The sequence below is a fragment of the Aspergillus udagawae genome, assembly GCF_001078395.1.
Source record: "Aspergillus udagawae IFM 46973 DNA, scaffold_3, whole genome shotgun sequence".
Lineage (NCBI taxonomy): Eukaryota > Fungi > Ascomycota > Eurotiomycetes > Eurotiales > Aspergillaceae > Aspergillus > Aspergillus udagawae.
The window spans coordinates 3,908,906-3,924,354 of record NW_025091266.1 but is presented as its reverse complement, the minus strand read 5'-3'; the positions used below and the strand labels follow the sequence as shown (position 1 = coordinate 3,924,354).

The 15,449-nt window shown below is 49.0% G+C and overlaps 4 protein-coding genes across 4 annotated transcripts; 1 reads left to right on the top strand and 3 right to left on the bottom strand.

The window, feature by feature from the left end:
- Positions 1–7,709: 7,709 nt before the first annotated feature.
- Positions 7,710–9,139, bottom strand: Aud_005214 (uncharacterized protein; the record flags this gene model as incomplete). The annotated part of the gene is made up of 3 exons (XM_043290144.1): positions 7,710–7,784; positions 8,079–8,219; positions 8,918–9,139. The coding sequence occupies 3 exons, from the start codon at positions 9,137–9,139 to the stop codon at positions 7,710–7,712; spliced, it is 438 nt and encodes a 145-aa protein (XP_043146079.1).
- A 140-nt stretch (positions 9,140–9,279) lies between these two features.
- Positions 9,280–10,603, bottom strand: Aud_005213 (DUF2461 domain-containing protein; the record flags this gene model as incomplete). The annotated part of the gene is made up of 5 exons (XM_043290143.1): positions 9,280–9,449; positions 9,507–9,513; positions 9,619–9,672; positions 9,779–9,894; positions 9,961–10,603. 5 exons carry the CDS (start codon positions 10,601–10,603, stop codon positions 9,280–9,282), a joined length of 990 nt encoding a protein of 329 aa, XP_043146078.1.
- A 402-nt stretch (positions 10,604–11,005) lies between these two features.
- Aud_005212 (tRNA wybutosine-synthesizing 3 family protein) lies at positions 11,006–12,449 on the top strand (the record flags this gene model as incomplete). Its single annotated transcript, XM_043290142.1, has 3 exons — positions 11,006–11,010; positions 11,158–11,743; positions 11,904–12,449. 3 exons carry the CDS (start codon positions 11,006–11,008, stop codon positions 12,447–12,449), a joined length of 1,137 nt encoding a protein of 378 aa, XP_043146077.1.
- A 479-nt stretch (positions 12,450–12,928) lies between these two features.
- Aud_005211 (uncharacterized protein) lies at positions 12,929–15,124 on the bottom strand (the record flags this gene model as incomplete). Its single annotated transcript, XM_043290141.1, has 5 exons — positions 12,929–13,474; positions 13,559–13,867; positions 13,949–14,011; positions 14,084–14,500; positions 14,588–15,124. The coding sequence occupies 5 exons, from the start codon at positions 15,122–15,124 to the stop codon at positions 12,929–12,931; spliced, it is 1,872 nt and encodes a 623-aa protein (XP_043146076.1).
- Positions 15,125–15,449: the final 325 nt, after the last annotated feature.

The following is a 15,449-nucleotide window of genomic DNA, read 5'->3' as shown; positions in this document are numbered from 1 at the left end:
CTAGCATTACTCCGCCTTCGCCGAGGAATTTATGGCCGTCGAAAATAAAAATAAAAATAGATAAGAAACACCATACATAGAATGGGAAAAAGAAATTTTTCATCCTAGGAGCTTCTGAGTTCTGCCCTTGCGGTTTCTTGGTGTTTTTGGATCACGACGGTAGCTCACCCTTGCTTGCAGCTAGTCTGTTGGGAAGGCAAAAATTTAAGATTGTCTTACACGGGGAGTTTAGCCTTTACAATACATGCTCCTGAAGACATCCTCATCCTGCAATCGACATTCTCGTTACGATTGCCCCATTAGGAAGTCGATATTGAAAGTCAGGATGTCCCTCCGTCGCATATCGGCTTGGATAGAGGTAACAAAGTACAGAGGCCCCGTATAGAAGCCGAGCCAGCAATAAGTTTCGTTCTTTTAGTTTCTGCTACCTATCTCGAGTTACCTCTTGAGGACAACGACATAGTGCCAGTATAGGAAAGGTATTGTGTAACACAGATCGATTTCTTCAGCCCAGCTTCCAGAAATCTTCCCCACCTCTCTCATGCACGGGATTCGGGCGTCGTCTCACCTCACAGATCGGCTTTCATGTGGCCGTGAAGAATCCTCGATCGATCAGGCGCAAAGACCAGAAGCATACCATGACTTCGTGGCCTGCAGTTTATTCCAATGCGACTAGGATTTATGAGTTACGTATGCACCGTCTAGTCCGTATCTAGAAAATGGGCTCAACACAGGACCTCCACATTCCATGATCCGGTAAAGGGAAGGGTCGATCCCTTGTCTGCATCCGGCATTTTTTGCCAACGGCTCGGCTGAGCAAGCTTTATGTAGGCATGCTCCAAATGCTTTCCTGTGGAGGTACATTGCGAAGAAGCACAGGCAATTGGAAGGGAATGAAGATTGCGTATGTAGCACTTCAGCTATCATCCATACCACACATCCTGGAACATCCTACTTGGTTAAATATCACTTGTCGACTTGCTCAAGCATGTTACGGCTATTTTCGCCAGAAGAGCATATAATGGGAGGATTCCTGCCACGGTGTACTTCTTCAACAGCCCCACATGGAGGCTGGCGTCGTACTGCTCAACTGCTCAAAAGCGATTCTGGCTTTTCTAGAATACAGAGAGAAGACTCCGCCCCAGAAAGAAATGTACTTAGAGAGCCTGAAACTGGAAGTTGATCAACCATACCAGTGTGGTAGCGAGTAGCGACAATCATGAAAGTCGGATACTTCGTACGGAGCACTTACCAAAAGAGAACAACATAAGGCCGGTACTTATGGTCTTGCGCGGTTTGGGTTTAGGTCAGCAAGGAAAAGGAGCGCTCCGAACCGCAGCCCCTATCGCATCAACCAATGATTGGCTTCCCAGGATTCCTCGCCCTTCTTCCGGTGATGCTCGGTTCCGACGACGCAAACGCCAGCTGAATAGTGGGTAGGAGAGTGGTACGCATCATAATTACTGCTGGATGCATGCATGAATTACGAAAATTCTCGTCTGTTAGGTCAGCAGATGCAATTTTAGACTCTTCTATGGATCTGGACTTCTTGCTCAATCAGCACACAGAGATCTGCTTTGTTATCTTACACAACAGTATCATTCTAGTCATACACGGCAAGATAAGTGACATCACAGTGCTGAAGTATGTGAAACAGGCCATTTATGTAATTGAAGTATTACCAAATATATATTTATCTTTACCTGGGTAGTTAGGAGCATTTTGATGGATATATATGAAATTTTGAAAGAAGGGACTCTTTAAGTTTACAGTGATGATGAGGCGGTGAGCGTTATCCTTGTTGATGGTGGGGTTTACCTGCGTTCGGAACATATATCAGAATGGAGATCTTGGACGACCTAAGACTTCAAGTTCAGCTGAAGGTGAGAAGGATCCACTTCTGTATCGCAGTGGATTGCTGATGGGTTGCCACAACAGGTATATCTCTTGCAGGCTTTCGACACATATGGGTTAGGAAGTTGGTGATTCGCTCATCAGGAATTGCCTGTCCACCAATGGTCAAGCTTTTCTTCTCAACTGCGCCGTCTGACAACATATCAAGAGGCTCTTTGACCATCTGATTGGCCCCTTAGGGAAATCGCGAACCTGATCTAATCAAACAGAAATGAGAGATGACAGCCAACGATATAGCGTATCAACCATCCGAGCCTAACGGGGGTTCCCGGTGGAGGGCTCTAAGTTTCCCAGTGCTACAGCCTTGGGACCACGCCAGTGCAACATTTTGGGCTTTTACTAGGACCGATCGGTAGCACTTCCAAGGTAACTTGCATTAGCGTGGCTCGGACAAGGTTTCTATTATTGTGTGTGGGAAGAAATTGCCACCTGCTCGCTCCCATCGCACATGCTTGAACGCTGAAATGCGTTGGTTTGCGGGGTTCAAAAAGGTAGGCCACAAGTCAGATTACGCGAATCCCTCGCTTGGTGATATTCAATCGGACGAGGTGACCTTGCTTGCAATTCTGACGGTATTAATGGCTATTACCATGATTGTCGAGGAGGGGGTTCTAGAATACAGGCGAAACGTATAGGCATAAGGGGCTGAATTGACGACGGACCGCAGAAGTGAAGAGAAAGCGACTAACTATCATTCTCTCAGGTTTGGAACAGCCCGGTCAGCGTGCGGAGAGAGCGCTTGTGTCTTGACTCTGGACCCATGACTATTCGAAAGTCACTGCAGGCATCTGCAAGTTTATCACAATTACTATCCTAAATCGGCAAACGGTTTTGTGTCCCCGCCTCCCAGTTGGGATGATTCACAATGAACCGTTTCTCTAACCGAATGAGGTACTTATGATGCTTACAAAGCCAATCATGAGGTCTGCAATCTTGTCAAGCACAGAGGTATACACACCCACATAGTAGATTATGGATGGATCGTGTGATTCAAATATATTAAGGCCCTAGCATGGTATCAATCCTGTGGGTTCGACTCCGACCTATCGAGTACCTATCCAGTCTCACCTTGCAGGTGCCATTTGCCGCTTTCCGCCCCTTCGTGCGACACTGAAACACAGAACGCCTCCTTGCGAGGCGTCGGAAGGATACCGCATCATCAGGGAAAATACAAACAAGGGCGAGGGTAGAGAAGGGTGGGGAAAAAAGCAGCGCTCAATCCTCATGTGATATTGACAGACACCACCAATTCAGCAGGAATTTGCGATCGCAAACAGATGCTTCAGGCAGTTACTTACCGTGTAGTGTGTCGAACAATGTGACTGGGATGCATGGGCCATTTCGCTCGCCTCAAGGCGTTGGGCACTATCCTATCACTCGACACCGCTAATCATCTCCTGGACACGTCCATGACGGGCCGCCCCGACTTCCCGCCGATCTTATGCATGAAGTGTAAGGTAGTCTGGCATGCTCCCAGAACCCGTCATCATCATCATCATCATTTACCACAACAGTGGCAGTGCGCCTCGGCGGCGATGAGTTACCATGATAAGCAGGCCTCTGTCCTTTTTTCCTTCGCGTAGGTCGGTTATCATCACTTAAAAGGTTTGTTGCTATTGCTCCGTTTCGAGCCATGGCATATTACTTCCTGGAAGCTCTATTTTGCCGTCCGTCCATCTCTTTCCCTAATTTCGACCTCTCTACGACGCATGAAATCATCGCAGTGTCAACCTGCAAGTCACAACGATACCGGAGATATCCTTCCTGACATGTGGGAATCTGAGGTAGAGGTCTATCCTCCGACGCTCTCCGTCCAGCCGTCAATGACACACGCAACGCACCGGGAACTCAAACCTCTAGAATAAATGAATTGAGATCATTACCACTGATATTTCACGCGGTCGGAGGTCACAGCCAGCCTCACTCTGCCCTAGTGATTAGTATCACCACATACAGGTACTTAGACAGCCATAGATAATCTGGTACTTTATTTAGGGTCGGGGCCCTCTATGTGTCTGATACCGTACATCAGATACGGTAATAGAACATTGGTAATACAGTAACAGTAAGTTATACTGCGTTTTTTTTCTTTTTCTCTTTTTTACCGACCATCTTTTCCGTAGGCTGATAGGCTGGGCTATTCTTCTTTGTCCCAACTTGTTGCCACGTTTTTTTGAACCCGATCGGCGCGGTGCATTGCCGTCCGCGTCTTTCCGTTGCCGCCAAAACCCACCGTCAGCTGGTGGGCTACGCATTATTGGGCTCAGTGGGCTGTCCTTGGCCTCTTTCCAGGCCTCCCAGGCTCCCGCTCTGAGTGGTCGGTGGTCAGGGGTCGCTAGTCACTCCGTTGCTGTGGCCTTGGTTTCTGGGCTCTCCAGGATGCAGTCTCCACCCTCACTAACGGCCGCTTGTCCAGTGACCAAGTCGCTTTGGCTAGTGACTCTAGGAAGATCTTGCCGTTCCATGGTTCCTAACTGACTTGTTGTCTTAGGCGCAAGGTTCGGGGTAGAGCATCCCGTCGTGCAGCCCAACCAAGTCAATCAATTCCCGTGTCCGCATTGCGAACATGCCAGCCATCGGAGTATCACTAATTCAGTAAGACTAGAACAACATTATCATGCAAACAGAAAATTGAGCCGGTTTCAATTGTTCACTCTGAAGCCAACAGGCTTATAGCCATGTCCATTGGTCTGCAAGCGTATCCACCCGACCAGCCTGCTTTGCGATCGACGGGAAGCCCGCATACGAATTCAATCACGTGATCCCGCACAACCCAATAAGGGTCAGGGACTCGGCCGGGTTCCTAGCCATCATAGGTTGGCTCGATGATGTTTCCTATTGTGGCTTGTCTGCGCGCTTAAAATCGTGCTTTGGATGGTTAGACAGAAGTCTAGGAGTAGTGACAGGCATCTCACCCACTTTTGTCCGAATCTCGAAAAGGCAAATATGCAAGTATTTCTGATTGCCTTATGTCCGTGCTTACTGCTTACCTGACTGCAGCACCGCATTTTGTGCTCACTTACACATACAAGCGTGATCCTCCCTGATGACGTGGCAAAACAGGAAGTCAATGAGGCAGCATTATTTTATGTGTCTTGGTTGACGTGCTCATTCCACCACGCCCAAGTCATGATCCAGTACGCACCGCAACATGTGTCCTTCTTTCTCGAATCTCCTTTACGGATGATCTTTGAGTGCGAGTCGTCAAGCATGTCTTAGGCATCGGAGCTCTTCAGCCTGACGTGGTGGCCTAATAATATCCTCTGTATCGTGTGACAGACGCAGAGATTAAACTCAGAAATGTGAATCACGGACTACCTGACTGAGCAGGGTTTACTCACTTGACTCGTCAGGCAAGTCTTTGATCCCTTTCGGAGAACTCGACGAACTGGAAAAGAGCGGTGTTCCGACGACAGAACGCTCGGACTAGGGAAATTTGGGCATCACAACCACTCATCGAGGCGCTCTCCCCCTATACGAATGTGGCCTAATTTGACCATGAAGTCATCCTTCCAGAAGAGAGAGTACTCTTGACTGTGATGGGTACTTCAGTCGGGGAGAAGACACCGAGCATCGAGATTAGGTCATCGGATCATCTATCCACGCCTAAAGTTTTCCACCGAAGATCATCCCCCAGCTTTAGCTATTTGGGGCCTTGGGCAGCAACAGCCACGGAGATCAGTATCACCCGTCAAGCATACCTCAAGATCTCGGCTCTCTTATTCAGGTTAGGGCTACGGATAGCTGGCGTGCGTTGACTGTACTTGGAAGAGACACTAGGTGACAAGCCTACAGCGTACACGCCAAATGCTGATCTATCACAATATTGCCCACATCTCGGATAGAGTTAGCCGGGGATCACCGTCAGGTGCGCTGTCCAGCCTGTCTCATGCAAGGAGATGAGCCTTGGATCCAAACAAGGTTCTTCTACGACGAGGCCTCTCTGGAAGCGAGGATCCCTTGGGCAGCAGAGAGGCTACAGGTAGGCGAAAAGAATGCACACTCACCTTTCACATGCTTTCTATATTCCTTTAGTTGGGTTGATCCTAGACGACGCAGGGTACTTCTGTCTGAGTAAATAAGTCAACCCGCTGCGATTGTCTCGCTCATATGTAGTTCTCAAGGCAATTCAGATGATCCAAACAAGTCTAAAGGACTGATTAGTCTCGACTAGTTGACGTTATTAGTCTATGCGTGTCATTACAATCCCCCTTCCGAGATGATAAGCGAACTCGTACAAAGTCAGATTCCGTGGGGCAGATATACTTTCGCAAGCGCAGTTTATACCTCACACTTGGAATGGATACGTTCATTTCAATTGCAAGCCGTTTAACTCACCCTCCTTTTTTTATTTTTCATTTTTATTTTTGTTTTTGTTTTTTTGAATTACCAATGAGTAGATGAATAGCGGTTGAGTAAGGGCAATTCGTGATGCTACTTTGCAAGGTCCCTCCATAGAAAAATATATCCCCTGTTCCGCTTCTTTTTGGGAACGTCCCTTAATTATCCGTAGAACGAGATTGACCAAAGCATCGTGTATACGGTAGAAATAGATGGATTATCTGCTATCTTATCACTTTGTCGTTGTTGATACTGCTTGGTAATAATTGTTCTTTTTATTTGTTTTTATATGAAGGCCCGCGACGTCGGGTGTTGCGGCATCAAACTCTGGTATCTATTATTGTAGGGGGCTCAATGGATCTCCTCAACAGTATGTGAGTTTCGTAGAAGGTCGAGATATTGATAACCACAAGCAGACATTTACGTGGATCTGTGTGCACAAGGCGACAAAAGACCCTCGATTCGTGGGCAATGATCGTCTTTTTGTCTGCATTGAGCAACTGGACAAGGATCGATAGACGCATTTATTGAACGGAAAGTTCCGCCAGGATCTCGGCGAGTCAAATCACCATCGATCTATCCAATAGTATGGTCTAGATATAGGGTACAAGGAATCTAAGTGGAGAAAGGTAGTGTGTGCTTTGCAGGAATCAAGAGGAGCAATGCAGCCCTCCTGTTTAGTGATCACCGTCTCCGGGTGATTTTTGCCTTTCGCGAAGGTTGCTGACTTGGGTTAACTGGGAGTCAGGCACCAACAAGGCGAATGCTTGGCTTTGAAGACGACACCATGGCTCGTACAAGGCATTGTGCGTCGCGAATTCAGGCACTGATGCAGAAATCGTTGCTTCTGTGTCCAAGGAATAAGTACCATTGATGGTAAGCAGCATCGACGAATTCGCACGCGTGCAGAAGTGGATAACTCCCATTGACGAGAAATGGGCTGCACCGTGGAGCTAACGGCACGTCCCACGGGCCGGGCAGCGGCGCGCGGACAGCAGGCCATAACATGCAAGTCAGCGATATGTGGACAGTGGCGTGTCAACTGTTCATGGATTTGACCTAAGAACAGTTCTTACTGGAAGATCGAGACTGGCGGTCAGTGGACAGAGATAGAGAGGGGGATGAATGCCAGCTTGCAGTCAAGGAATTCGAATGCACGGTAATTCAGCGTTGAAGAAAATGCGTCTAGACTCTTACGACAAACCCACCCAACCAAGGATGGTAGTATATGGTTGTAGAGCGCCAGAGGGTCCCAGTGTCGGAATATACAGGGCGAGGGGTGATCATGTTACGAAAAACGATGCTGAGGCTCTTGCCACAACTAGGGAGTCTTCAAAAGTGGATTTCGTATTTGTACGCCAAAGCAAAAAAAACTACACCGCAAGATCGACGACGTTATCGCGAAAGACCCTGGAGGGCCATCAGGGAGGGAGTTGGCCTGCAACGAAATCTGGTCATGCGGACTCGGACTCGGAGCCTGTATCCTGGTCCACTGGATCAGGCATAACGACGCTGTTCAAGTACGTAACCTGTGAAATGATACCGTTGTCAGTAAAACAGCGCTCATGAAAGGACTTCGGGGACCATCTTTGCATCTTCTCATATGATGGCATCAAGCATGATTGTACTAGACGGTGGGGACCATTGTGTCTCAGAGGCTACACCGCTGAAGTGGCTGGGAAGGGCATGTCGAAGAGGGGAACAAGAACCAGACAAGGGCCATGTATCCGCTACGGAATGGTAAGGTCCAATAGACAGAGACGCGGACGGGCGGGAGAAAAGCCAAATGAGGCTGCGCAACAAGGGTGGCTAGCATGGCTTACAAAGGGTTCCATGACACCAATGATGGCGGCAATTCTCTCTTGCACATTCGAGGCCATAAATTCCGAGTCGGAGAGGGGCTTTCCAATGGTGAAACTGCGTAGACGGAGTAATTCGATGTTTTCGTTGTCAGCCTCGTAACCCTACAGAGGAACCAAGTTTGTCAGCAGTCAGTACTACAGACCGTGAAAATGAAATTAAGACGCGGCAAAAGACCCGCTAGTAGGCAGATGCTGAACCATGGAAACAGATGAGACGGTGCTGAAAACTCTTCGACACCAAAACAAACTCCGGTGGGACAAAGATGGCATTTCCGCGCTGGTCCCAGAAACCAAGTTTCAGGAGTCCAGAATTATGAGCAGAACGCTTTCTGGGGCGAGCGAATATTGTCTCAGGGCTCGTAGGTTCGCAGGCTCCCGGGTGTGAGAACGCGAGCTCCCAATACGGGTAGCTCCCGCTACCCGAGCGCGGCTGCGCTTCTTGCCATCAACAACCTCGACACACGCAAAGCAGTGAAGAACAACTGCCCATCAACGCTGTAATATTTAGCTGCTTCTCTTTCTGAAATGACAGCCCAAAGCATTGTTTGATTGGCCGGAAAAGCAGCTTTTGAACGAGCAGACCTTTTCATCCTTGATGGGGCCATCACTAACCAGCAGTAGCACCGCGCCCAAGAGTCACTCTGGAACATCTCTGAACGTGGCACCTTAACCTGGTTCTAATTTGCCCATCTGATAGAGTACTGCTCGAAAGGATTTGATGGGAACGCTTTGCGCCCGTGACAGTGGTGGTTGATGTATGCCAGATAATGGGATGAACATCGAGAAGGAGCTGTACCTACCTTGGGCTTTGTTTTGAGCGCGCTTTCTTTGTTCTGACTAACAAAAGCCTGTATAGCCTTCTTTTCGTCGTCGGGAATCCCTTTGAAAAACTCGCGGCGCATGTCCGGTCTTCGCAGCACAGCCTTCAAACGATGCGAATTATGGTCGATATCCTCTCGAAGAAGAGCAAGCTTATCAGCTTCTGGTTGCCAGAGTCCTGAGCCTGTGAACAGCACCAACATTGTGAGCTTAAGACATCATGGCCTGAGATAACTGGGGAAGAGGACAAGATTCTGGAAGCATGTGTGTCACCAGTTCTCGAAGGAGCCGTAGTCTCCGACGGAGCCCCGTGAAATGGTCCAGATAGAAAGGTTGCCCAGAGTTAAGTCGGAATGAGGGTAAACTGGTGCTGGTGCAGAACACCATGGAAGCGGGATTCACTCTGAGCGGCAGAGGCCGATGTGTTCAGGGAATCACTCACCGACAAAGCAAGATCCGGGCTGCAGATGCACATAATAAGCAGCATAAGGGCCTTTTCTGCCGGTGCGGGACCTTATGAAAGGCGTTCAGTCAATGAATCTTGTACACAAGAGCAGAGAATGAACCTACCATGCCGCTGAGAAGTGTGTCTAGTCATAGCAATCGTCAACCCACCAACATCTGAACATTGGGCACGCGAAACGCAGCATGTTGACAGATCATGCTTGAATATAATACATACCTTGTATGGAGTGGGGTCTTTGCTGAATCGAATGTCTCTATGGATGCGGAAGACCTGACAGGACTCCAAGTCAATTCATTTGCTTCGTTTCATCTCATCGGTTCATCTCCCCTTTCGGGGGTTTATCGATGACAAAGTTGTTTCAAAGAGTGACACTTACGATATCCTTTGCAGGCAACTCAGGGATGGTGCTGTCCAGCTCTGATATTTTTTCTGAGAGACTTTCGACGAAGGTTTCCCAGTCTTTCTTCGAGGCACGATAATCCGCGTCATGTGCTGCCCAGATGATAGTTGGTTAGACATGTTTTAAAAATCGGATATATATATATTCTGTGTCAATACCTTTGAGCCACTGTCTGTCGTTATGTTTCGCCAAATCTTGCAGGAAAAGCATGGTGTTTGGATGCAGTGTATGGTCCTGGTAGGGAATATCTCCGGGATCTCTGGCTTTAGGCTTCTTGATGTAGACTTCTTTTCCAGGTCCTAAACCCGTGCTGACACCCTCTCTCCATAGTTCTTTGTCCTTTAGCGAAGCCGCTATCTCATCATTAGGGTGGTCTTCTTCGTCGTTTTCTTTGTTTCTTCCCGCACCGGGTTTCACTGGTGTCTTTCGACCTCCACTAGGTTTAGCCTTCTTTGTTGTTGGTCTTTTCGTTCGCTCTTCATCTGTAGATAGGGCCTCCGGTTCCTCAGAGTCCGGTTCAGTTGACGGGGAGGACAACATTGTATCTTCGTAGGCTGAACCTGAGTCTTCTTCCACCTCGGATGCATGACCAGATTCTGATTCTTCATGTCCCTCGTCTTCAAAATATTTGCTCTTTCTGGCGGTAGACCTGACGACGTTCTTGGCATTTTTGCTGTTGTACCTTTGTCTTTTCGGATCTGCTTTTGAGCCTGCAGAGATCCTGTCAGACGCGCGCCTTTTTTGAGTCGGCGCTGGAGCTGCCGCAGGTGCGGGAACGGCCCGCGACGATCGACGAGGCATGGATCCGAAAGATGGCAAGATAAGGAGTTGCTTGAATGTACCGTTTTTCTTTCACAGCAAGCTATTATCGGAGTTGAGTCTGATGGTATATACGTAGCTACGCAGGATAAAGAGGAGCCGGGGGGTAGCAGGAATGTGTGGGTAAGCGATAGTCTATGACATTTAAGAGATTGTCCGCGGTTTGCTTCGTAACGGGCTGACGGGACAAGCGGGCTACGCAAGATTTAGTTAGCGATTGATTTGACTCCAAGACGGTTCGAGCGGACGACGGGACAAACCAGGAGGCTGGTAACTTATGGGGCGCTTTTCGCGTGGAAAAGGCGGAAGGGTCCTTTGCTCCCGTGCCACTAAACTTAGCGCGCTCGCTTGATAGACGACAGTCGCTAGCGAAAAGCTTTGGTGATGCTGTGAGTTTGGATGACTTGTTTTATGAACAAGGCATCCCCGCATCTATAAATTTCCAAGCTTCTCTTCGTAACCGTGAGAGGCCTATTACTTTGTTAGAGAAACGGAAAGAGACTAGCCATTCTGCAACAGACCAATTCAAATTTCAGGTTCACTGCTGGGCATCTCGGTCGACCTTTGCTGAAACAGAACGCGATATTTCAGGGTGATTCCATTACAGTTAAAGGGCGTCATAGCGCAGAGGCGAGCATGAGCAATCCGGAGGTAGGCATGATTCCAGAGGTCTTTGAATCTCGAAAGCGCAAGATTCTGGCGGAACTGTCTGCCCCAGACACAGAGTATACGGATCTTTCACCCAAAGGATCGGTAGATGAGGGCATCCGCGACTTAATCCAAGATATCAATGCTCTCCCCGGTCTGGTGACCACCAGTAGTTGTTCTGGACGAATCAGCGTCTTCTTGGAGGGGAGAAAAAAGCAAAATGACCAGCAGCAGGAGCAACGGCAGTTCGCGCCCTCCGGAGGCAAAGGGGCAGGGAAGTGGCTATATGTCTCGCACGATCGTTTGAAAGGCTATCGGACAGGTTGTGGCAGCGATGATTCCGATTCGATGGAAGGCAAAGATTATCCGAGAAGTTTGCATGAATTGTTTGGGATGGTTCCTGGAGATGGAAAGCCTCTGAGGCTGACAGAAGGTCACGCCCCGCGTCTGGTGCGCTTCCACTACGATCCTATGGTAGGTCGACAGTCCTTTAGCACCCGACTCTCAAAACAATGCTGGTCGACATATCTCGTCCCTTCTCTGGCTCTACTTCCAGGACAGTCTTTTCAGAATCTTCCAAGGCGTCTATCCCGACAAATCAGAGAACTTTTACTGATACCATCTCTCTCAACAGATCCTTCATATCATGGCAGCCACACTTCACCACGCTCATCCTGTATTGTCAGCTGCTGCAACTTCTGGATTTCGGGAAAGTGGATTACAGAGTCTCCGTTGCCTTGAAGGCGAGAATGGCCCAAGTCCTATTGTTGCCGTGCGCTCCGCCGGGTTGTCACTCGAATCTGTTATTGGCTATTGCGAATCTTCCGGTGAAGAAGACGATATGAGCAGCAAGGAGCCCGTCATCCGCAGTCTGGTCACAGAAGAATACCTTCAAATGCTGGTCGCCATCTCAAACGAGAGGTTCTCAATCAATGCAGAGCGCAAGGAAAGGTTTCGGACAAGCCTGCTCAATCTTTGCTCGAGGGAACAACCCTGTGGCTCAAGGACAAGGCTAAAGGCTAAACCTGAGGGCTGGGAAGATTCTGCAGCACGCAGAGAGAGGAAGAGGGCGGAAGGGCTTATGAGGAAGAAGGTTCTGGATGCTCAGGCAAAATCTACTGACAACGAGAGTACAGCGACATACGAGATGGGATGGGTGATGGATCCAACGCAATTATGAGAATTCTAGATACATGATCGAGAATCAAGCCATCTAATCTATATCGGTGATTTGCCATTGAAGAGCAGGTTATGATGCCGCCTGCACCGCCAATCATCCGCATGAGCGGGATCAAAGAGAATGAAGAGATAAATGATATTCGATACCACGCAACCTCCCAAGGATCCCTTGAAACAAGCTGAATTGACACTGCATGATATCTCATTCGATCTCGACTGCGTCAAATTGACTCCAATTCATTGCATCAATCACTTCTTGTGGATCCAGTATCTTCCCGGCCGAAATCTCTCAGTGGACAGGAAAGATGAACAGTGCTAGGGTGAGGCAAGCACTCGTCGCCCTTCAAAGTACCGAATTGATACAAAGCAGATCTCAAACTGCTGGCGGCAAGATAGCAAGACATTGTTTGCCGTCCTTGAATGAAAACAATCCGGAATTTCGCAGTACCGGCCATCCCACGACTCTGACCCGCTGAAACCTTAATGGTAACCTGCGGACGGAAGACAAGTGGGAGATGACAGGGTATTCCGATGACCAGGAAACCTACCTCGCATGCCGGCCGAAGAATGCATATACATTGCACGGTGCCAGCCGTCATCGCTGCTCTCAGCGAAGAAGCTGCGACTGCCAAGCTGAACGCTTGCACGGCGGGAAGGTGTCGCGAAAATATCAGTCCTCGATGATGTCCGAACATTGATTGGACTATTATCGCTCCCAGATGACACGATGGTATTGGCATGGGACTCGCGGCTGCTTGCGGTAGTGGACTCTGGTAGTAGGCCGGATTTCTTGGTGTTCTCCTGGTCGTTCCTCATCCAGCCCGTCAGGACAAGATGGCTAAGGATGCTCATCTCGTGCGCGGAAGCATCTTCCCAGGCCATAGTCTTAGCCATGTTGGACGGCCATTCGAACCAGATAGGACCGTAAGGAGACTCAAGGTGAATGTTCGTCAAAGGGAAGTTGTTCGTCAGCTTCATGTCAGTGCGATCATGGAGGGTACCTTTCGATATCAACTTGACGTAATACTGAATGCTCAATCCGTCAGTGCGTGCCAAACCAGGGCCTAAAAAGCTGCAAAGCTTCAAGAGGTCAAGATAAGGAAGACATACCAGCAATGTGCACTCTTCAGTCTGTGGCAACTTGACGAGAGTATCAAAAGGGAACCATTTACCCATATCTGGGAACTTCAAGATCTCTGTGGTATCCTCCGAATTGGCACACAGGGTGTACTTCTGGCGCTCATTGAAGGCAGGACAATTCAATCCAGCGTAAAGGAGTTCCCTCAGCAGTCTTTGGTCGAGACCAACGGTGTTCGACCGCTTGACTCGCGCCACAAGAGAGAGGATGTGACGATTAGCCAGCTCAAACAACTGATTGCGGTCATGAACTGTGTACAGCTTGGTAGCGTACCACGGGAACTAAGCAGAGGGCGCATGGTTAGCATATTGTCTCTCTCATGTACGTCCTACGTACAGTGGCATCAGACGAAAGGGGTTTACCTTGTAGAGAGTGCTGATGGTGGACTCGTAAGTGCGCTGAGGGCACTTCGCACAGAACGGAGACTGATAATCTTGTTAGTTCCTTGAGCAGACAAGCGGTTAAAGAGCGGACAGAATCGAGTGAAGGTTACTTACACGGTGCGGTATCTCTGCATGGCGAATGGCATTGACAATTTCCTCGCTGGTGAAAAAGCCCGAGAATCCAGTAGAAAAGGGGTCATCATTGGGGACGGCGGTAGGCATAGCATCTTTCCAGATAATGCACTTGGCACGAGGGAAAAGGTCCTTGAGCAGAGCGTCTTGGTTACTGAACTCAATATCAACTGAGCGGTTACCTAGACGAGGAGCGCGGCCGGTCTCAAAAATTCGGTTGATGCGAGTAGCTGTCTCCTGGGCATCACTCGTGGACTGGAACTCCGCATAGCAGTCCATTGTTTTAGCAGTGGAACGTTCCATTATAATATGGATTGCGCAGCCCTGTTGCGGGGTAATAAGGCGTGCCTGGCGACCTAGAAACTGAATGATTTCTTGACGGGTGACTGAGTAGGGAATCTTCCTTGCTTGTTAGCCGAAGGCCCGTGGACGCTACACCGACTAAAGGACTGTATTGCTTAGAGACATGTGAAGGCTTTGACTTACGTTCACGATCTTTACCACTCCCCATTGAGGGGGCATTCTCTTGTGGATTTGGCTCCCAATCGGCATCTCTGTGGGAAGGGCCACCGTGTCGAAACTCTTCTCACAGTCAACAGCCCGGGTAGCTATCTCGCGATTCTCAGAGTCATGCTCCAGGAGCTGGTGCAAAGAAGAGCGCGGAGCCCAGTGAGAGCCAGCTGGGGCAAACCCCGTCTGCTTGGGACGGACTGAAAGCTGGAGCTGAGTGTTCGAGATAGGCAGCGGAGATTGCATCCCGGGAGCTTGTCCTATGGCGCCAGGACGAGCGTGAGCCATAGCCTGCATACCATAGAAAGGAGAGTACATGAAGGGGCCTTCTGGCTGCACTGGTTGGGACAGATTCGGATTGCCTGGAGCCATATACTGCCCCGGCCGGGGACTGAAGCCCGGCATGCCAGGAGCTCCGAAGGGAAGCACGTTGTAGCTCTGAGGGTAAGGAGATGTGAAAAGATATCCGGACTCATGGCCAGACACTTGGCTGTTAGTATCCTTGCCCTCCATAGTGAGATGAGATGGTTAACATGCAAGGTTAAGAAAGAGAAGAGAAGGGAAGAAGCACTTCTCATCAGCAGAGACAAGGTCTTATTGTTAAAATCGTCAGGGCAGATGAGCGATGAGCACCATAGTAACAGAATGTTGGGATGAAAAACCCGCTTTTGATTTAGTATTCACTCATATTCACAATTCTATGCTGTCTCCACAATAAAGTGTTGTCTACATCTACAGGATTCGACAATGAGCTCTTGGGGGAGACAATATAATGTCTGTGTGAGGCCATACGAGGCGGTCTTAGATATGCTAGATAATGAGGTCTCTATAAGACATC